Raw genomic sequence first — 22,502 nt, forward strand, 5'->3', positions numbered from 1 at the left:
GGACAAGAAGGACATGAAACTAGGCTTCTCCACACTTAACTTCACTCTTTCCAAGCACGCTCTGGGCACCCTATTTGCGCTCTGAAGGTTTCCCTGCAAAAGCACAGTATTTAAGCTCAACCAGAACAAATGCCAACTGACGTTTGCTCCGACTGAGTGCTACAGAGTGGGTTTTCATGGGGAAAACCAAAGCAGAACATCCTCAGACACGAAGCCTTAAAGTGCAGCCCTCTGCCTGGAAAATTCTATGGGTTTTGTATTTTTACCTTTTCAATGTTGTAAGCTGCTTTGATATATTTTCTACAATATATTTTAGTGGCGTGTAAATGTTTTTATTAAGGAAATACATGAATTCAATCCACAACAGCAGCTATTTGCAGTAGCCTTGCAAGCAAAGCTCCAGCTGAAGCGACTTCTTTGCCTGGGTCTTTTCACGGCATCCTTTACAGACTTGGCAGCAGCAGCAGCTTCTATGCTGGCTGCCCAGCTGCAGCTGCCCATGGGCCAAGCCAACCAGGCCCCCCAAGGCTCCAGTGGTCAAACCTCCGCCTGGGCGTGCCAGCTTAGCAAGCACCCAGCTGTGCCTTCAAGAGCAGCTTCATCCTCCAGATATCAACCAGTCAATATGCTCATCATCTCCACACTGGCAAAAGCTTCCCTTTATCTTTAGTGAAGCTCAAACGCCCCTGAAGGCACAGGAGCAGGCTAGGTGGCGTGGGTGGGTGGGGTTTTTCAGGGGGCGGGAATTACATCTGGTCATAGAATTGAAGAGTTGGAAGGGGCCATGAGGGTCATCTAGTCCAACCCCCTGCCATGCAGGAAATTATTTTTCTCAATGCAGGGCTAGAACCCACAACCCTGAGATTAAGAGTCTTGTGCTCTTCCGGCTAAACTTTTCTCATCCCGCACCAATCTCAGGGGCCCCAAACACAAATAGTGGTTTCCATCCAAAGCCTCGCTCTCCTGTCCTCCTCCTCTGGGTGACCCTGGGATCCCCTCCTATCTCTCCACTCCTGAATTCCTGGAGGAGCTTCCTTGCCTCCTGCAAAGCCCTTTTCCCTGCAAGCTCCTCCTCTGGTTTCTGGCCAAGGGAGGGAGATGCTCAGAGTCCGGCCAAGAGCCTCACCCCCAAAAGGATATCTGGGGATTGGTGTAGCCAGGGGGGGGGGGCAGCTGCCCCTCTAAATGCATAAGAAATGATAAGAATCTGAGGTTCTGCCAAGCGAGAGAGGGCGGAGCTGGAGGGACTCGGCTTGGCAAGGGTTAAAGGGAAGTGAGCTGCCTTCCTAGAGAGGCCAGGAAGAAAGGGGGGGCAGGTCCTCCAGAGCCAAGGCCCCTCCCTCCCCAGTCCTTTCCTGCAAGGAAGGGGGGTGTTGCTTTGGTGTCTCTCCTGCAAGGGCTGCCTCGCTCTCCCCTCCTGGGATCTGGTGAGTCCATTGCTGTCAACTTTCAGATTTGAAAATAAGGGATCAGCAGCCTCACCTATTTACCAATCCGGGATAGCGGGAAAGGGCGCTGCAATGAGGGAATTTCCCGCAAAAAAGGGAAGGTTGCCAGCTGTGGGTGAGTCTCCTCTCTCTCCCCCCAGAGGGTGCAGTGGGGAGACGGGGGGGGGGTCCCAGGGCTGCAGCAGGGGAGGAGGCCTGGGGGAGCCCTGATCTGCTCCTGCAGGGGGGGGGGACCCCAAGTCAGGGGGGAGAGGGTCCTGCCCGGGAGGGGCCAGGTCTGCCACGCTCTCCTTCCTGCAGATCAGAGGATCCCGAAATCATTCCCCCCCCCCTTCAGAAAAAAATGACTCCCCCAAAATCTTCCTTTTGTAAACAAAGGAGTCCCTGGGACTTTAACTCGGCGTGACGTCGCTCAGCCCCATTGCACAACAGAGGAAACATCTGCAAATGGTTTTCCAAAGCTGGAGGAGGAGGTGGACTAGCCCCCCCCCCCAAAAAAAAAACATGGGGAGAAAGGAAGGAAAGCCTGGCTGCTGCATTGCGGACCAGTTTCCAAGTGTCTCCAAGGGCAGCTCCCCACTTGGCCCTCAGGGGGTTGGCCAGATACATTCCTGGCCCTCAGGGCAAAGAAAAAGGGACCCCACCCCAGGAGTCTGTCTGGCGAGTGGCAGAGTCCAGAAAAGGAGACAGAAGCAGGGAGTAGGGTGGGGGTGGGGGTGGGGAGCAACTCCTGAGGACCCCCAGGTGAGGACCCCACTAGAGCTAAACATCCATTTTTCACAAGATACAAATGACTCCCTTGTCAGTCGGTTCTGACTTCATGCATTGACTGGAAGGCAGCAGAAAACCGGTTGATCTCAAAGAAATCCCTTCAGTTGCCTCCACACTTTGCATTGCTAGAAGGATAGAGACTTATTTCTTCTTCTCCTCTTCCTCCTCTTTCTTTTCAAAAAGATAGCGCATTGTCTGAGATGTGGTGCAGTCCAGCCCTGGTTCCCAGCAAGATTCATCCATGCTTGCTCAGGGAAACTTTCCCCCCCGTCCTACAGATTTTGTAACAGAACAATGTATTTGCTTTGTAGGATTTGGTAGAGCTTCTCATTTAGACGGACAGAACTTGGCAGAAGACCAAAGGGTTTCTTCCAATCTCTTAGAGGCTTCCTGAGAGCACAGATGGATGAGCGAGACTCAGCTGGCCCTGGAGCAGGAAGAGGCCATGCCATCCAAACTGGGAGCAGTGGGGGATTCTGGGAAAATTCTGTGCAGAAGATCCTGGGAGAGGAGGACACCCTCCGCTCAGAGGTGCAGAGCCAGCAGTTGAGGCAGTTCTGCTGCCAGGAGGCCACAGGACCCCGAGAGGTTTGCAGCCGACTCTACCACCTTGACCGTCAGTGGCTGAAGCCAGAAAGGCACACGAAAGCTGAGATGCTGGACCTGGTGATCTTGGAGCAGTTCCTGGCTGTCCTTCCCCCGGAGATGGAGAGCTGGGTGAGGGAGTGTGGAGCGGAGACCAGTTCCCAGGCGGTGGCCCTGGCCGAAGGTTTCCTCCTGAGTCAGGCAGAGGAGAGAAAGCAGGTGAGAGAGACTTTGCTCTGGATACTCCCAAGGGGCTCCAAACAGGATGGAGAACATCCCATAATGGTCTGCTGATGGCCCATCCTTTTTCTGGGAAAGCATCCATGGAATGAGATCTCACACCCTTCAAGTCTTTGTCATTCTCTTTCTAGTATTTCTCCCCATTCTCTGTTTTGAATCCTTGTTTCTTTCTCAGGAAAAGGATCTCTTTGCAGAAATGGACCTGGATTCCTGTGAGGCAGAGAGGCCTCCGTTGGACACCAGAGAGAGGCCACTGGGTAAGGAGGAAGGTGGCTTTTCTCCATTTGGTCTCATTCTGTTGCTTTCCCAACTACCGTATTTTTCGCTCTATAACACGCACCAGACCATAACACGCACATAGTTTTTAGAGGAGGAAAACAAGAAAAAAAATATTCTAAATGAAACAGTGGATGTATGATTATTGTGGTTCATGCTGTGGCCACAGACATGTGATCTGATGTTGAGTTTGGGGTAGCCCAATGCAAAAATCCTGAGGATCCATGTGGATCCATGCTTTGTAACCACGTTTTTGCACCACTGTGACCCTAGGCAACAGTGGGTGCGTGATTTTTTTGGTGCAAGATGTAGCCATGGACATGCTATGTGATCTGATGGTGAATTTGGGGTGACCCAATGCAAAAATCCTGAGGATCCATGTGGATCCGTGCTTTGTCACCATGTTTTAAATGGGGAGGGAATGAAAAACACAGAAGGGACAAGAAGCACAAGAGGGGTGTGCGGAGAAGCAGCTGGCTAAGAATGCAGGGGAGGAGTTTAATGGGGTGGGGGGGAGGAAAGGAAGGCAAAAGTTTTCCCCCCCAAGCCAGCCCCCCCTCTCTCTCCCACCTGCATGTTTTTCGGCTGCCTGCGAGTCCCTAGAGCACGGAGAGGAGGAGGTGGTGGGCTGGAGCCTGCACGCAGTGTGACTAGGAAAGAATTAGAAGGAAGGACTCGATCCTTAACCCTCTGCTTGCCAGGAGGGCAGGGGATTCCCTGCTCTTTGTTGAGTGTGAGCAAACGCAGCAACAGAAGCGGGTGGGCAGTAAGACCCTGAGGCAGAATGCAGGAAAGCAGCAGCTTCCGCCTTCCCTCTGCCCGCCCGCCCGATCTTATTTTTGCCTGATTTTTGCCTATTTTTGCCCCGGCGAGTCAGCTCCAGGGGCCACACATTCGCTCAATAACACGCACAGACATTTCCCCATACTTTTTAGGAGAAAAAATCTGCGTGTTATAGAGCGAAATTTACGGTAATCTGTGGGTTGTTTTCATCTTGGTTTTTTTTTGGGGGGGGGGGGACAGTTGGGACCAAGGGTCCAAAGGAAGTGTCAGGGAACTGGAGACAGAAAGGGAGGAGGGCCTGGGAAGAGACCTCCTTTGATCAGCAGCTGTTCGTCTTCAGAAGAGGGGTCAGAGGGGGGTGAATCTGAGAGGGAGGATGAACTTCCGAGGGCAAGCACCTCTCGGCATAGAGGAAGGAGGGGGGTTGGGCTTCGACGTTGGCTATGCTGGCCCCCAAAACGGAAGGAAGTTAGTCGGGACAACTACCCACCATGATCGAGTCGCACTTTTGAACTGCTGTAAATAATGTCAAGAAGAAATAAAGCCTTTGTAAGTATGGCTGGGTTCCCGGACTCTTATCTCCGCTGTGTGCTCATTTCTGACAGGAAAGGAGAAGTAGTTTTGCACAACTAACATGAAATGGGCACAAACGTCCAAATGCACTCAGCAGGTAAGGCTTTCTGAAAGGCCCATCTGTAGTTACAAATGCCCTGATTCACCTGTGAGAGAAGCAGGCACTCCTGGCATCCTGCTTACCTTTTTTCTCTTGCAGGTGACAGAAGGATCCCGGCAACACCTCCTTATCCATCTTTTCATGGGGGCAGAAGGGAAGCAGCGGCTGTGGAACCAGATCAGGTAAGGGGAAGCTGCATGGTGGGGACAGAGGCCGAGGGATGGAGCAATGTCATGGACTGGCTGGGCACAGAGGAGTGGTGGGAGGAAGCAGCCGGGGAACCAGGAAGGAAAGACGTCTCAGCCCAAGGAGTGGAGGTGGAGGAAGTATGAGCAATGAAAGGGAGAAGAGAGAGAAGCCTGGGGGGAAGGAGGTGTCAGAAGCTGAAGGGGAAACAGGGCTTAGTGAGCTGGGAGACTCTGTGGCAGAATGCAGTCCAGAATCAGAGGCAGAAGAGGGGGGAGGCGAGTGGAGGAGCGAGGTCAAGAGGCAGAGGTGAGTCAGGAGAAGGAGGAGCCACCGGGGGCTCCTTCTCCTTCTGCCAGGAGCCACCCTCCCTGCTTGTCTCTCAGAGCCAGGAGACGTCTGACAATGGAGGAGAAAAGGCAAGCTGCACACTGGCGCACTAGTGCATTGCTTGCAATAAACCCCAGAGAGGAGGGAACTTGGAAAGCTATGGGGAGCCAGAGGCCTTCACATACTCTCAGGGAATGAGTTGCTGTACTCATTAGGCCTGAAACTCAGCCAAGTCTGTGAATATCGTGTTCTCGCTGATAAAGAGTTAACTCCAGCTGTGAACTGTGGGATTTCCTGCCCAGATAACTCTGTGGCGCCAGCTGTCAGGGAGGATTCGGAGGAGCAATGGACAGAAGAGGCAGAACAGGGGGCAGAGACCGGTCAGGGGGAGCCGGGGCTCAGGGATGCTGAAGAGCCCCTCAACCACCTAGAGGCTCAGGAAGGAAGCTGTGACTCCGGAAGGGAGGGGGTTTTCAAATCAGCACAGACAAGAAGGGAAATGAAACGTAAGGATCAAAGACATCTTGTGCGGGAATCGTAGGAAGCCGCTCCCCGAATCTGACTCAACAGGTTTGGACGCGTAATTCTGAACTGTAGCTGTTTCTTGTATATGTGTAATAAAGACTCTAAGTACCACGCTGACTGTGCAAAAGTGTTACTGCGAAGGGGAAACACCACCTTTACACCAGCCTTCTGAATATCGCCAGTAAGATTCATCTGTAGTTGCTGTTTTCATAGAATTCTAGAGTTGAAAGGGACCCCAAAGGTCATCAAGTCCAACCCCCTGCATTGCAGGAGTCTCGGCTAGATCATCCAAGACAGATGGCCATCCAAACTAGGCTTCTTGTATTTCTAGATTAATCACTGAATGCTAGAATAGGCTTCTATGCAGTGGACAGATGATTACAAATAGTGGCCAGGATTTTCCTAGCTAGCCCCGTCTGCTGCAAAATGGAGCCTGCCCCCCACTCCTCCCCCTCTCCATGCCCCCTTGAACCCCTTGAATTTGGCTCCAGGGCACTGGGAGGGAACCTCCCCAGAACAACACATGAGGAGAGGAGAAAGTGGATTCTTCCATCCGGGAACCTGGGATGTTGCGTAGGCAGAATGATTTGAAAACCACAAGGTGGAGTACCACCTATTTACAAAAAAATGGCTGCTCCCAGTCACCAGTCTAGCTGCCGCATTCTGGATTAGTTGTAGTTTCTGGGTCACCTTCAAAGGTAGTCCCAGGTAGAGCGCATGGCAGTAGTCCGAGCGGGAGATAACCAGAGCATGCACCACTCTGGCGAGACAGTCTGCGGGCAAGGAGGGTCTCAGCCTGTGCACCAGAAGGAACTGGGAGACAGCTGCCCTGGATACAGAATTGACCTGTGCCTCCATGGACAGCTGTGAGTCCAAATTGACTCCCAGGCTGTGCATCTGGTCCTTCAGGGGCACAATTACCCCATTCAGGACCAGGGAGTCCCCCACGCCCGCCCACCCGCCCCCGTCCCCCCAAAACAGTACTTCTGTCTTGTCAGGATTCAACCTCAATCTGTTAACCACCATCCATCCACCAACCAACCGCCTCCAGGCACTCACACAGGACCTTCACCGCCTTTACTGGTTCTGATTTGAAAGAGAGGTAGAGCTGGGTATCATCCGCATACTGATGAACACCCAGCCCAAACCTCCTGATGATCTCTCCCAGCGGCTGCATGAACAGGAAGGAAATAACAGAGCATTGTGTAGCAGATCATATTGATCCTGTCTCAGAGGAGGATATTTCCCTTTTTCTTTTAGGGTCCAGTGTGCTTTGAAGATGTCGCTGTTCGTTTCACGGATGAGGAGTGGGCGTTGCTGGATCCTGACCAGAGAGCTCTGCATAAGGACGTCATGGAGGAGAATCGTGGGATCGTGGCCTCTCTTGGTAAGGCTCCCTGTGGGATCGTCCTATCTGCCTGGAAATTCAAAAAATACCTCTATTTGACAAACCTCATATATTTTCACAGAGCTCAACAGCGCCCCCTACAACACCTGGGAACCTAACGCCCCCACAATAAGCTTTGAACAGCAAATTACAGTTTTTTCTGTCAAAAATCTTCCACCAGTTCTGCCTTTTTATACTACGATTCGGCTGGTCAGAACTGCCCAGGCATCTTAAATGTCAACTTCGGAGTTGTTAGGAAAGATAAGTAGCTTCTGTCAGGTTTTCTGTTTTTGATTTTGCTGCTGTCAGTCTTGGGTTGACCAGAGAGACACCTGACATTGGCGATGGAGGGGATGCCATGACCGGGCCAAACAACATCTGCCCCAGAGAAGAGCCAGGCTTATTGAATCTCAGGTAGTAGAATCAGTGATAGTAATAGTAATAATTTTTATTTATCCCCTGCCCATCTGGCTGGGTTGCCCCAGCCACTCTGGGTGGCTTCCAACACATATATACACATGAAACATCAATCCCATATAAAAAGTATATTAACTTTAATTGATCAACTTGTACTAGTGGCTAAAATCATGGAAACCTTTTTAAAAAATGTGTTTGATGGCTCATAACACCACTTTTTTGGGAAGTGATACCGTAGGAAAGGGACACGGGGTGGCGCTGTGGGTTAAACCACAGAGCCTAGGGCTTGCCAATCAGAAGGTCGGCGGTTCGCATCCCCATGACGGGGTGAGTTCCCGCTGCTTGGTCCCTGCTCCTCCCAACCTAGCAGTTCGAAAGCACGTCAAAGTGCAAGTAGATAAATAGGTACCGCTCCGGCGGGAAGGTAAACTGCGTTTCCGTGCGCTGCTCTGGTTCGCCAGAAGCGGCTTAGTCATGCTGGCCACATGACCCGGAAGCTGTCTGTGGACAAACACTGGCTCTCTCGGCCAATAAAGCGAGATGAGCGCCGCAACCCCAGAGTCAGTCACGACTGGATCTAATGGTCAGGGGTCCTTTTACCTTTACCTTACCCTAGGAAAGATAATTTAATGAAGATTGCAATGCAATAACTTTTATGAAGGAGTATTTATTAGAACAGTAGTTATAAAAAAGAAATGTGAAACGCTTAGAAAAAAGGAGATATACAGAAATTCTCACCATGTCAATTAATACTGATTTCGGTAACCTTTAGCTTTAATTCAGGCCTTGCAACGTCTTCCCATGGAGTGAAGCAAGTTTTTTAGTTCTGCAGCTGTGAAACCAAGATGGAATTATTGCCTCTGTTAATTGGGCTTTATTGCTGGGTTGCTTCTGACTAACAAGTTTCTTTAGTCGGCTCCCAAGATTTTCGCTTGGGCTATTCCCAGGCCGTTCCACCAGTGGAATATGATTTCACATTCAGAATGCTTCAGTTCAGGCTCAAGTATTTGATTTATGTATTTGGGGGCATTTACGTTCCCATTAATGACACAAATTCTGCCCACACCTTTTGCTGTCATACAACCCCAGATCATCACGCTGTCTGGGTGTTTCACGGTCGGTGTAATGCAAGTAGGATGTAAATCTCTCATTCTCCTCCTCACGTATTTCATGCCCTCACTACCAAGCAAGGAGATTGGGGTCTCATCGCTCCAAATAACACTGTCCCATTGTTCCGCTGTCCAGTTACCATGGGTTTTAGCCAGTTTAATCTTTTCCACCTTTGCTTGAGAGATAATGGCTTTTCCCTTGGAATTCTAGCATTATACCAGTCCTTGCACTCAACTTCACCTTACATTGCCCCATGATGAGACACCCAGATGATTTTCTTCTGTCACGTAGGCACAGTCTCTTCATCCTTCGATTGTCACTTACTGTTGTGCACCTTTTCCTTCCTTTACCAGTCTGATTTTGTAGTGACTGAGTCTCCTTATACCTCTTCACAAATATAGAAAGGCCAGCTTTGGTTAAGTTTTCCTCAATCTTTCTTCTTCTTTTTTCTTTTTTAAAAATGAGTATTTATTGAATTTTATAACAAATAAAAATATCTCAATCATCATGTTATATACAATTGTTCTCCCTCCCGTCCTCCGGACTTCCCTCAACTCTGTTACAATATGAGAACATCGCAGCTGCAGACAGCCAGCTTGTTGACATCATGTGATATGACTAGCTGTGGGAAAGTAAATTCCTGGAAGTTCACAGGCTTTGGAAGTCTGTGTCCAGTGTGTAATTTGAGACCTTCCTGTTGTGTTTGTAAAGGAAGTCTTTGTCACTTGCTGGATGGAAACTGAAGTGATCGGACACGTTTTCTGTAGAGCTGTAATGTCAGAAATAAACAATATGTAAATAGATTTCTGACTACTCTTCTTTCCCCTGTGAAGGGGGAGAAGTGGGCGTGCATTTTCCACGCTGGGAAATGTTGCCTATATCAAGATCTCCCTGGTCTGTCTGGGAACGCAGCCAGAGGCAGATCACCGGTAAACCAGCTCCGGGAGCAGGGAGAGGGGACAGCCTCTCCAGATGGGGCTAGTTTTCCAACAAACTCCCCCTCTACTGAGTTATTTAGTTTTATTTATTGTGTCCTGCTTTATATAAAAGTAAATTTCCTTATCATTTTATTAAAATTTCTATTACTATAATAAAATTGTGAATGTTTATTCAGACCCTGCCAGTGAGTCCAATCCATTTTGTTGTTTCTGCAAATAACCTGTAAATGGTTCCCAAACTCTTTCAAAATCCTTTTTGTCCTCTCTCATAGTTTCTCTGTTAGCTTAGCCAATTCTGCATAATTCATCAGTTTTTCTTACCATTGTTCTTTTGATGGTATTTCTTCCATCTTCCAATTTTGTGCAGTTAAGATTCTTGCCGCTGTTGTAGCATACATAAATAATGTCCATTTTTCTTTTGGCAGCTCTTGATTTGAGATACCTAACAGAAAGGCTTCAGGATGTTTACCAAAGCTCATTTAAAACATTTTTTTCAGTTCATTATATATCATTTCCCAATATTTTCTAATGCATTTGCATTCCTACCACATATGATAAAATGTTCCTTCCTTTTCTTTACATCTCCAGCATCTCTTATTTTCTTTCTTAAACATCTTTGCCATTTTCACTGATGTGATATACCATCTATACATCATTTTCATGTAAATTTCTCTTAATAATATACAATCTGTAAATTTTATGTCAGCTTTCCACAATTTTCCCCAACTTGCAACCTGAATGTTGTGTCCCACATACTGAGCCCATTTAAGCATGACTGATTTAACCTCTTCATCTTTGGTTTCCCACTCTAATAAAATGCTATATACCGTATTTTTCGCTCTATAGGACGCACTTTTCCCCCTCCAAAAATTGAGAGGAAATGTGTGTGCATCCTGTAGAGCGAATGCAGGCTGCGCGACTAAGCCCAAAGCCAGAACAGCGAGCTCCGTCTCGCTGTTCTAGCTTTGGGATAGCTGCGCAAAGCCTCCGCAGGGCAGCGGGGTGCCTTCACCCCGCTTCTCTGCGGAGGCATCAAAGGCTGCACTCCGGGGGCTTCAGGCAGCTATCCGCAAGCCTTCCAAGTGCGGCAGGAGTTCCCGCTGTGCTCGGAAGGCTTGTGGATAGCTGCCTGTTCTGGGGGTTGGGGTCAGGGGAAGCCCGTCCCCAGCCCCGCAAGCTCTGGGAGTGGCGGCGAGGTTGCGCTCAATCTTGCCGCTGCTCCTGGATCTGTTCTGGGGGCTGGGGTCGGGGGACCCCGCCCCAGCCCCACGGCTAAAAACGAAGCCAAGACAGTGAGCGGGATCCATCTCGCTCGCTGTCTTGCCTTCTGCCAAAGCCGTAGGCAGCCTCTCCCGGCTGGAGAGGTTGGCGCAGCTAAAGAGAAAGCCAAGACAGCCAGTGGGATGGATCCCGCTCGTTTTCTTGGCTTCTTTACTCTTTGGGGCTGGGGGGAGAAATAAGTTTTCTTCCTTGATCCCCCCCCTAAAAACTAGCTGCGCCCTATGGAGCAAAAAATACAGTACTTTTTAAAATAAAATTGGAAAAAGAAAAAGAATCCTCCATCTTTCTTCTAATTTCTTCATAACTGTAGCCTTTTTCACTTAATAGTACTATTTTACATCACTTTCTGGGTGTCCAGTCAACTTCTTGTGCCATTTCTTTAATTTTATTATGTTTTACAAACCACTAAATGAAAAAACAAGAAATAACCAACCAACATGATAGCCATCACACAACACACTGTCAAAAGTCAACCTAAGCAAGTTGTGCTTCCTTTTTCTGGTTATTCAGTTTTGACTTTTGATAGAATACAGGTACAGATTACATTCTTCATTAAATTATCTTTCCATTGATACATAATCCTAAGGTATTACTCAAAATAAAGTGGCGTTACGAGCCATCAAATATCTGAAATACACTTTCCCCCCAAAAGGCTTCCACAATTTTGGCCACTATTGTATACCAAACAAATCAACATTCATCAATCCATCAGAATATATTAATAAAAATGTTGGTTAATGACAACCAACAAAGGCAACGAACAAACACCCCACTCCCTTCAGTTCTTGATTTGTTCCTGAGGCTCTAATCCCTTTTTGGTCTCCATTGCAGATTTTGATGAATTGGAAAACAAGAACAAGGATGAACATGACAAAAACCCCGGAGAGGAGAAGCCATGCAAAAATTTGGAATTTGGAGAGAGCAGCAGTGAGAGCTCCTCTCTCACTTCCCAACCAAGAATTCTCATTGGAAAGAAACCCTATCAGTGCATGGAATGTGGAAAGAGCTTCAGGAAAAGCTTCAATCTCACTTCCCATCAGAAAATTCATAAAGGGGAGAAACCCTATCAGTGCGTGGAATGTGGAAAGAGCTTCAGACAGATCTCTGATCTCACTTCCCATCAGAGAATTCATACTGGGGAGAAACCCTATCAGTGCATGGAATGTGGAAAGAGCTTCAGGAAGAGTTCCAATCTCACTAAGCATCAGAGAATTCATACAGGGGAGAAACCCTATCAGTGCGTGGAATGTGGAAAGAGCTTTAGTACAAGCTGCAGTCTCACCAAGCATCAAAGAATTCATACAGGGGAGAAACCCTATCAGTGTGTGGAATGTGGAAAGAGCTTTAGTCAGGTCTTCCATCTCACTTCCCATCAGAGAATTCATACAGGGGAGAGACCCTATCAGTGCGTGGAATGTGGAAAGAGCTTCAGGAAGAGCTCGGATCTCACTTCCCATCGAAGAATTCATACAGGAGAGAAACCTTATCAGTGCCTGGAATGTGGAAAGAGCTTCAATACGAGCTCCTATCTCAGTTCCCATCGAAGAATTCATACAGGAGAGAAACCCTATCAGTGCATGGAATGTGGAAAGAGCTTCATTCAGAGCTCCTCTCTCATTTCCCATCATAAAATTCATACAAGAGAGAAACCCTATCAGTGCATGGAATGTGGAAAGAGCTTCACTCAGAGCTCCTCTCTCACTTCCCATCATAAAATTCATACAAGAGAGAAACCCTATCAGTGTTTGAAATGTAGAAAGAGCTTCAGTACAAGCTCCTCTCTCAATTCCCATCAAAGAATTCATAGAGGGGATAAACCCTATCAGTGTGTGGAATGTGGAAAGAGCTTCAGTTACAGCCACCATCTCACTTCCCATCAGAGAATTCATACTGGGGAGAAACCCTATCAGTGCGTGGAATGTGGAAAGAGCTTCAGTCAGAGCTCCTCTCTCATTTCCCATCATAAAATTCATACAAGAGAGAGACCCTATCAGTGCGTGGAATGTGGAAAGAGCTTCAGTAAGAGCTCCAATCTCACTATGCATCAGAGAATTCATACAGGGGAGAAACCCTATCCGTGTGTGGAATGTGGAAAGAGCTTCAGTACAAGCTCCTCTCTCAATTCCCATCAAAGAATTCATACAGGAGAGAAACCCTATCAGTGTGTGGAATGTGGAAAGAGCTTCACTCAGAGCTCCTCTCTCACTTTCCATCAGAGAATTCATACAGGGGAGAAACCCTATCAGTGTGTGGAATGTGGAAAGAGCTTCAGTCAGAGCTCCGATCTCACTTTTCATCAGAAAATTCATACAAGAGAGAAACCCTATCAGTGTGTGGAATGTGGAAAGAGCTTCAGTACGAGCTCCTCTCTCAATTCCCATCAAAGACTTCATACAGGAGAGAAACCCTATCAGTGTGTGGAATGTGGAAAGAGCTTCAGTTACAGCCACTATCTCACTTCCCATCAGAGAATTCATACAGGGGAGAAACCCTATCAGTGCTTGGAATGTGGAAAGAGCTTCAGTCAGAGCTCCCATCTCACTATGCATCAGATAATTCATACAAACGTTGGAAAAACCATTATATAGCTTTAGGAGCCAGGCAAATCCGTACCTTGTTAACCAGGCCTTTGGCTGATTGACATCTAATGCCCTTTTAAAATGTGGTAGGGAGGAGGGTTACAGATGTGTATTTTGTGTTTTTATATTGTCTTTTTATGTTGTAACCACCCTGAGACATGTGGGAACAGGAGTTGACTTTTAGAGGCCGATGGGTCTTTGCCCCCCCCCCCCCATAATATACAGTCGTACCTCTTGTTACGTTTGTTTCAGGTTACGTCTTTTCAGGTTGCATCCCGCGGTGACCCGGAAGTGCCTGAAAGGGTTACTTATAGGTTTTGCTGCTCACACATGTGCAGACACGTAAAATGACATCACACGAATGTGCAGAAGCTGCAAATCGCGACCTGCGCATGCGCAGACACGCAGATGTGGATTGTGTTCCTTTCAGGTTGTGAACATGGCTCCGGAACTGATCCCATTTGCAACCAGTTGGGAAACCCCCAGTTGGTAGGCATTGCCATTCAAATGGCGTGCATGCATCATGTCATTGATTGTGCAAGGCAGGCCTTACCTGGCCCCCCACCTATATTTTATTCAAGTTAGCACCACTGGGTCGGGTGGTATACAAATTAAATAAATACATGATCGCCCTCCTTTGCACATGTTCCAGCTTGTCAATATCCTTATTATCATTTTTAAAGTTTATGTGCCCTTCACCTGAAGATTTCACAACAGAAACACAAAGGATGAAAGCATGGCTTTCCCAAAAACAAGTCAAGCCAGAGAAATCTCTCCTCCCCTTTTTTTGGATGGAGTTACAAATTTTGTAGTGTGTTTTGATTTCAGTAAGGCAAATTTTGACAAAGTCTCCCGTGATCTTTCTGTGAGGAAGCTGGCAAAATGTGGGCTGAATGAGGTAACTGTTAGGCGGATTTGACTGACCGAACCCAAACAGTCTTCCTTCATGGTTCCTCATCATCCTGGGGAAAAGTGACAAGAGGGGTGCTGCAGGGTTCTGTCCTGGGCCCGTTGTTGTTCAACGTCTTTAGAAATGACTTGGATGAAGGAACTGAGGGGATGCTCACCACATTTGCAGGCAACCCCTGCTGTGAGTGCCTGCAGGTCTCCATCTGGTCCAGGATGGGACCTGCTGTCCATCCTGGCTGATAAAAGCAAGCCGGGAAGGGCTGGACGATGGGCTTCATGGGGTGGTGAATGCTTCTCTCTGTGAGGGGGCCTTCCCAGACCCACGGAAAAAGACGGTTATTAAACCGCTTCTTAAAAAAACATCTTTAGACCTGGTCAATATGGCCACCTATCACCCAGCCTCAAATCTTTCATTCTTGGGCAAGGTGATTGAGCAAGTGGTTGCTGAACAACTCCAGACATGCCTGGAAGATGCAGACCATTTGGATCCCTTCCAGTCATCATTTGACTGAAAATGCCTTGTTCGCAGTGGTCGATGATCTCTGGTGGGCTAGGGACAAAGGTGAGAACTGTTTCCTAGTTCTGCTGGATCTCTCAGTGGCTTTTGATACCATTGCCTGTGGGAGCCAGGAAGTCATGGCAAAGGCTTGTAGCGCCACCTGGTGCCTTGCTGACCTCTGTGACCAGCATGTCCGTGCCTTACAATGAATTAGAATGTATTGACCTTAAAAGGAGTTGTATTTCCTCTGAGCTGTGATTGACCAATGGGGCGAGGGGGGAGCCATGACCGGATGGGGTAATGTGAGACATTGGAATGCAGCCATGCGGCTGGGGAGAACAAAGGAGAAATAAAATCGGAGAAGGGAGAGGAAGGAGCTGCTTTTACCCTCCTGAAAATATTGCTGCCTCTGTGTGTGTTTTTCTATGCCTTGCACCCCAAAATGATGGCTGGCTTCTGTCAATTGGTGCCCACAAGTGGTGCCCCATGTGAGGCTGAATAAAAGGATACGGCTGAGGTTTTTAAAAGAAAAAAGAAGCAATTTAAAGCAAACAGTCTGAGGCAGACTAAGAGGATTTTAAAAGAAACTGTGAGAGGATTTTCGATCCAAGCAGTGGATATCATCGGCTCACTATGCCCGGCAAGGGTTCCACAGTGCTGAAGCATCTTAAAAAAGATCCAGGTGAGTTCGATCCCTTTTCTTCTTTTTTTTATCTTATTTTTGAGACATGGGCAGCTCTTTGACTACTCCCCAACAGAAATTTTTTAAAGACTTAAAATTTCTCCTCTCCTCCAACAAATTGGAAGTTCCAGAGGGTGATTTGATACAGCTTATTTTGTGCATTCATGAACATTGTCCCTGGTTTCCTTTGGATGGAACATGGGAATTAAAACATTGGGATAAGATCGGGACACATTTTCATGGACATCCCAGCATAGGTGTTAGAATTTTAAATGCTTGGTGTAAAATTCGATATGCTATGGGTTCTTTATCACCAAAAAATATCTCCTTGGCTGCATTGCCAACACAACCTTCAGCTTCTTTAATTCAGCCTGCTGTGCTGGCATCGGTTCCAATGCTTGCTTTGCCAGCAGCTCCACAACCCAAACCTCCGGACTACAGTTCCTCACCAGAGGACCCAATCCTGCAAAAATGCCGTGGTCTGGCTGGAAATGACCCTGCTCTTTCAGCAGCAGAACCAGCTACCCCTTTTCAACGTGCAGTCCTTGCCTGTTCCTTATCTCAGGATACTATGGCATTCCCTGTTATTGTGCCCCCTGCTGGTGCTCCAGCAGGAACTCAAGCCCAGCACCAACCTTTTGACTTTAAAGTCTTGAAAGAGCTACAACTGTCAGTAAGGACAAATGGACTTCAAGCCCCATTCACACAGGCTCTTTTGGAAGCCACATTAGCCCAGCTGTTGGTGCCAGATGACATCAAGCTTTTGGCACGTACAGTTTTGCCCCCATCAGCTGCTGTATTGTTTGCCCATGAATGGGAAATTGCCTGTCGTGCTTATGCTCCTGCTTTACTGCAACAAGCAAGAGGGAATAATCCTAATCTTACCCTCACAGATGTGATGGATGCTATGATGGGGCGTGGCCCCTTCGCTCAGGCTTCAGTACAAGCCACACTGCTGCAGATCTTATTGAGGGATACTGCTCTTGCTGCTCAACAAGTAATGAGAAAAATCCCGGAACCCACCAGTATCCAGTCTAGGTGGGGTTCAGTCAGACAAGAACCTAGAGAATCATATTCTTCCTTTATGGACCGGCTGATTACAGCAGTGAGTAGACAAATTGAAAATCCTGAAGCCAAACAAATAATTATCAAACAATTGGCCTTTGAAAATGCAAATGAGGATTGTAAGGTTGCGTTGCGCCCGATAATACACAATCCTGCCACAGACAGCAGCCATGCTTCGCATTTGTCAGTCTGTAGGTACAGCAGCTCATCTCCTGGTGGCAGCGCAAAATAAAAACCAGCCTGTAGCCACCGATACGTTTCCAGCGTGGCAAACCAAGATCACTGATACCTCAGTGTGGGTAGAACAGTGGCCTCCACCAAAAGAAAAATCCGCAGCAATGGCACCAGCTTTTTCTGAACAGCTTATTTCTGAACAATTGACTTTCGGCCACATTGAACCATCTTCATTCCACTGGCTCCAGCAGACAGGAACGGTTTGCTTTTACATTGCCAGTATATAACAATTCGCAGCCCACCCAGCGATATCAGTGGGTTGTCCTGCCTCAAGGCATGCGGAACTCCCCTACACCAGTGTTTCCCAACCTTTTTTGGGCAAAGGCACACTTGTTTGATGAAAAAAATCTCGAGGCACACCACCATTACAGCCCCGTGACGTCAGCGCGCAGCGTCACTTGAGCTCCTTCTCCTGCTCGTTCAGGGCCGGGTCGCCGCCGTGAGGGAAGGGCGCCGGGGCGCTGCTGCTGCTGCCGCCGCCGCTCCCGGCAGGCATGGGCCCAGCTGAGGCGGCGGCGGCTGCTGTGGTGGTGGCGGCGATAGCGGGCGGAGGAGTATGGCTGGAATATGCACTATGGCAGGGGTTGGCAAGGTTTACCTAGCCTGGGCCGGTTCACTCCAGCGGAGATCCCTTCGTGGGCCGGATCGCCCGCGCACTCGCATTTTTCGGCATCTGTGCAGACGTGATTTTTGGCACTGTGGAAGCGAGTCCCCATGCCATGCTGGTTTAGTACAGCATGCCAGGACTCGCCGAGTGGGCAGCTCGGTTCAGGGGCAGCTCATGGCAGGTTAAATGACCCCCGTGGGCCTTAGGTTTCCAACCCCTGCACTATGGCAACAGAATTTTATATTTTAGTCCCTTTCCTAATAATGTCCAACAGCCTACCTTTTTTCACTGCTTCTTCTGTTACAGTGAGCCGTCCACCACTACCACAAACCTCTTATAGCAGTCAGTCACAACCAATTAAGATCCCAACCATCAACTTTTATCTCTTCTTTCTTTCTTTTGCCTTGGTGTGCATGATTTTACACTTACATTGAAACTCATTTGCCATTTTGCTGCCCCTTCACCACATACGGAGAGTCTACTGTGGCCTTCACCATCCTGAATAATTTGGGAGTCACCTGCAAACTTGGCTGTGATCATTTTGAATGACTTGAAATGCATCAGTCCCAACACACTTCTTCCTTCCATTGATAAAGGAACTTGGTGAGAAAGCAAGCCTTACAGATGTTTCTGGAAAGGCCCGTTCCCCTTACATTTCAGAATGCAGTTTCAGAAAGCAAAGCACATTAATCTGCTCCTTTATTTTACCATTGCATACATGTCACACTGCACATAACTTCTTTCCAAACAGAGACGAGCAAAGTGATCCAGTTCTCGAATAAAAGACCCCTACATTGTCAAATAGCCTGTGGTGGTTTTTTTTGTTTTTGTTTTTAAACTTTGTGCTTTCTACTGGAGCCTGTCTACTATCAACCTGCATACAGCATTTTGGGGACGGGGGCGGGGAGGAATCAGTATAGGCACAACAATATCACGTAGCTTTTTATCACACTTCGGAGTGTGCAAAATGTTTCCTTTGGGCCATGGGCTTACTCCCCTATCCCTCCCCGCTCCTGTGCACGTTTATCCCGCGACTTCTTGCCTCTAGCTAAGGTATTATTTTTAAAGCCAACTGCCAGGCCACCTTCCTTTCCGCCGCCCCCCTTTAATTACAGGGACGTGAGCGCCCGCTTTCATTCATAACTATTTGCAACGGTTCTCGAAACCGCCTCCCGCGCGGCCTCCCAAGTTTGCCCACCCGAACCCGTTCCGCGTCTCCCGGAGATTGAATCGCGGGAAGACCCTCCACATTCAAGGCCTCGCGCTTCTCCCTCAAGTCATTCCCCGCCGAGAAACTACCTCTCGTCTTCCCCCCGCCTTCCCCAACGGCCCACCCGGGGACTTGTTGAGGGGGCGACACTCGGGCCGGCCGAGCCCTCTGCCGAGTCGGCCGTGAGGGAGCCTGCCCGCCCACCCCTCGCGAGGCAGATTCAAATGGAGAGAGAGGACCGAGCCCTCTCGCCTCCCGCGCCATTGCTCCCTTCCCCCCCCTCACCACGAGGCCCTTAAATATTCGCCGGCGGCGACGCCGCGGCCCCTCGAGCGGAAGAGAGCCCGGCTCAAGCCACTCACCCGCCCGCCCGCCGCCGCGCTTGCCCGCTCGGCCCGGAGTCTCCTTTCGCCGCCGTCGCCGCCGCGCTCTTCACCACCTCGCCGCCGCCATGTTAGGATCTGGTGCAGCACGGACTGCGTCAGTGGAGGAGGGGAGGGAAGCGGGGAAGCCTTGGAGCGGCGAGGGCGGGACGGGGCGCGAGCGAGCGAGGATGTCTGCCGAGGAGAGCGGGCTGGAGGGGAGCCCTCGGGCGCCAGGGCCCTCTCTCGACCTCTCCAGAAATGGGGCGGCGGCGGGGCAGAGGTGGCCGGCGGCGGCAGCGGGTGGAGCAGGAGGGCGGCCGAGGCCAGTGAGGGAGTAGGGTTGCCCGGGGCTTGAGGAGCCGTCGCCGGGAGTTGCTGCTGCTGTTGTTGCTGCTGCTGCCCGGACATGCCGGCCTCCTCCTCGTCCGCTGTCTCGCGCTCCTCCCTTTTGCGCGCGCTGCCCCGCCGCCGCCCCATTGGCCGGGTCCTGTCAGCTGATCCTGTGTTATTTCCTGTGTGTGTGTGTGAGGGGAGAATGGAGAGAGAAACCTCGGCACCACCACCGCGGAGCTGCCCCCGGCTCGACGCAGATCCTCGCCGCCGCCACCCCGCCTCTCGCCGCCCGACTCGCCCGACTCCCTCCCACGGCACACCAGGCAAGGTCTCGCGGCACACTAGTGTGCCGCGGAACACCGGTTGGGAAACACTGCCCTACACTTTGTCAACATTTTGTGAGTGAAGCATTGAAACCTTTCTGCATGCGCCACCTAGAGGTGCTGCACACGAACTGCATCTGGCAGTGTTTGCCTTCCTAACCATTTGCCTTGCCATCCTTTCCTGCACCGTTATACAAGGAAGAGGAGCAGACGACACAGTCCAGTTGAAACCACCATATTTCACCTTATCGGCTGGCAAGCAGCTGTCGCCTGAATCCTACTCTGGCTGGCAGTATCCACGGCTCAGCCACTCTCGAACTATAAGAACAGCGTTGTTGAATAAGACTTTTAGGGGAGAAAATTATCATAAGATGGAAGGATAATATTTTTGTACAAGATATGATTAAGTTTACCAGCTTATTGCATGCTTCTAAATGTTGGTTATGTATGCACATGCCGCCCTTTGCCAGTCATTCAGGCATAATGCTTCATGGTGTGCCTGTCAATGGATCTTTTCAATTTACTAATATTATATCCCCTAAGCAAACTTTTTGGCCTCCAGTACAATTGACCCTCCATGAGCCTGCCCCCATTTGTTTTCAAATTAAAAAGGGGAAAGAATCATGGGGCATATATCCAAACTGTCAATATACATTGAAATTCATGTTTAATAGCTCTTGTTCTCTTACAGGAACATACAGTGACCAATCTCAGTGCTATAGGAGTGACACCAGTGCATGGCTAATAAACTAGAAAGGAAGCCTACCATGCAGCTTGGAATCAGAATTCTTATATTCTTGGCTTCCGGATGGAAGTTCGCTTTGACATTTATTGATTATAGTGATCATTATAGTAGTTATTTGCATTATTTTGTGTTGCTGTATACAATGTCTTCCTTCTTTAATCTCTGTATGTACTGCATCGTTCTCCAGTCCGCGGCCCGCTTCCGGTCTCACAAGAGTCGCCTATCGCTCTCGATATAACCGTATTGGTACTGATATATATGATTCTGATTAAAATATAAAGAAAGAGGGCATGTGGGAGCCAGGAAGTCATGGCAAAGGCTTGTAGCGCCACCTGGTGCCTTGCTGACCTCGGTGACCAGCATGTCCGTGCCTTACAATGTATTAGAATGTATTGACCTTAAAAGGAGTTGTATTTCCTCTGAGCTGTGATTGACCAATGGGGCGAGGGGGGGAGCCATGACTGGATGGGGTAATGTGAGACATTGGAATGCAGCCATGCGGCTGGGGAGAACAAAGGAGAAATAAAATCGGAGAAGGGAGAGGAAGGAGCTGCTTTTACCCTCCTGAAAATATTGCTGCCTCTGTGTGTGTTTTTCTATGCCTTGCACCCCAAAATGACGGCTGGCTTCCGTCAATTGGTGCCCACAATTGCCCATAACATCCTTCTGGATCGTCTGGAGCAAGGGTGGCCAACTCCCGAGAGACTGCGATATACTTTCAAAATTAAAATCTGGCAGTGATCTACCCCCGTTTTTTAGGAATTGGGGTCAAAGAGTTGTTGAGCTTTTTTGGGGAGGGGAAATGCCCTGTCTTTTAGGGATTCAGCTCTAGGTTGTTGACCTTTTTTTAAGGAGGGAGGAACAGATGCAGTCACTAACCTTACAATCGCTGGCCAGATAACTGCCTCGGTTTCTAAACTCCAGCTTCCCTTCTGCAACAATAGAGGCCGGTGCAGGGAGAGAGGGCAGGGCCGGAAGGGGGCCAGCGATCAACCATGATCTGCCAAAACATCGCAGGCATCGACCAGTAGATTGCAATCAACGTGTTGGACATGGTCTTGTTACGGAAAAATCTGGGTGCAGGGCTATTCTGTCACCCAGCTCGTCAGACTAAGTAAGTCCGCGGGTCCCTGCGGAAGAAAATGAACTCAGCCGGACAGGAGCAAACTGTAGGAGATCCAAGTTTATTGCGCAACAGGTTCAAGACAAGATTGAACCCCGAGAATGGGGCGACATAAACTTTTAAAAGTTCCCTCCAAGTCCCAGAATACAGTGTCATGAATACATTATGGGAAGGTTGGGTTTCATGGATTACATCATGAATATATTACACACGTCATGAATATCTCAGAGAAAGGTGGGGTTACACTAATTAACATTTGAGATAAGGGAGGGGGAAATATGTAGAGCGAGAGATACACATAGATAAACATTTATCAAGTACCGGTGGTGGCAAGACAAAGGGCCAGAGATATGCATCGTCTGCCACCTGGTATTGCCCGGAGGAAGGGTTAGGCGAAACGATCTGACAGGATTAGGAAGTTCCTGTGTACGTGCCCTGCCACTTCAGGGATCATGGAAGTCGGGGTGGCATCATGGAGTCCAAAGGGAGCTGAGTTGAATGACACCAAGAGCTAGGAAATCGGAGTTATGGTTGATTTTATATCAATTTCCAAAGGTTTTCTATGCTTTCTGACCTATTCCGTATTGGTGATCAAAGCGGAAACAAAATGGACACATTGTATCCAGAATTTGACAGTTTTACAAGGTCCGGGGTTTCGGTTCCATTGTTCTCGCCGTGGGGGGGCCGTCAGTAGCTTGTCAGGAGGTTAAATGAGGCGTGCAAGAGCTCCCTGAGCTAGCTCCTGCAGGACGAATGCACGGCTGTGATTGGCTAAAGCGTGGCTCGTTTTATGAATGGGGGATACAATATGATACGGTCGACTCACGTTAGGAATAGGGCGAGAGAAAGGCATAGGAAAGATGGGGCTTATTCCGCCC

General features: G+C 48.9%; 2 protein-coding genes across 8 annotated transcripts in view; one reads left to right on the plus strand and one right to left on the minus strand.

Moving 5' to 3' along the window:
- Positions 1 to 22,502, minus strand: part of LOC114589664 (uncharacterized) — a 999,511-nt gene that overhangs the window by 896,410 nt on the left and 80,599 nt on the right. The gene's annotated exons all lie outside the window — the stretch shown is intronic.
- The window catches only part of LOC114595136 (uncharacterized), a 130,419-nt gene that overhangs the window by 83,525 nt on the left and 24,392 nt on the right, over positions 1 to 22,502 (plus strand). For 4 of the 7 annotated variants that reach the window (XM_077927905.1, XM_077927908.1, XM_077927906.1 and 1 more), the window contains 4 exons: positions 3,220 to 3,301; positions 4,876 to 4,958; positions 7,078 to 7,204; positions 11,782 to 21,074. In XM_077927905.1, coding sequence (XP_077784031.1) covers positions 3,220 to 3,301; positions 4,876 to 4,958; positions 7,078 to 7,204; positions 11,782 to 13,538 — 2,049 coding nt within the window. In that variant the 3' untranslated portion in view covers positions 13,539 to 21,074. Of the gene's footprint in view, positions 1 to 2,536; positions 3,024 to 3,219; positions 3,302 to 4,875; positions 4,959 to 7,077; positions 7,205 to 11,781; positions 21,075 to 22,502 lie in introns of those variants that run through there. The other 3 variants (XM_077927907.1, XM_077927910.1, XM_077927909.1) reach the window with 3 other exon arrangements.

The sequence above is a fragment of the Podarcis muralis genome, chromosome 4 (assembly GCF_964188315.1).
Source record: "Podarcis muralis chromosome 4, rPodMur119.hap1.1, whole genome shotgun sequence".
In the NCBI taxonomy this organism is placed as follows: Eukaryota; Metazoa; Chordata; class Lepidosauria; order Squamata; family Lacertidae; genus Podarcis; species Podarcis muralis.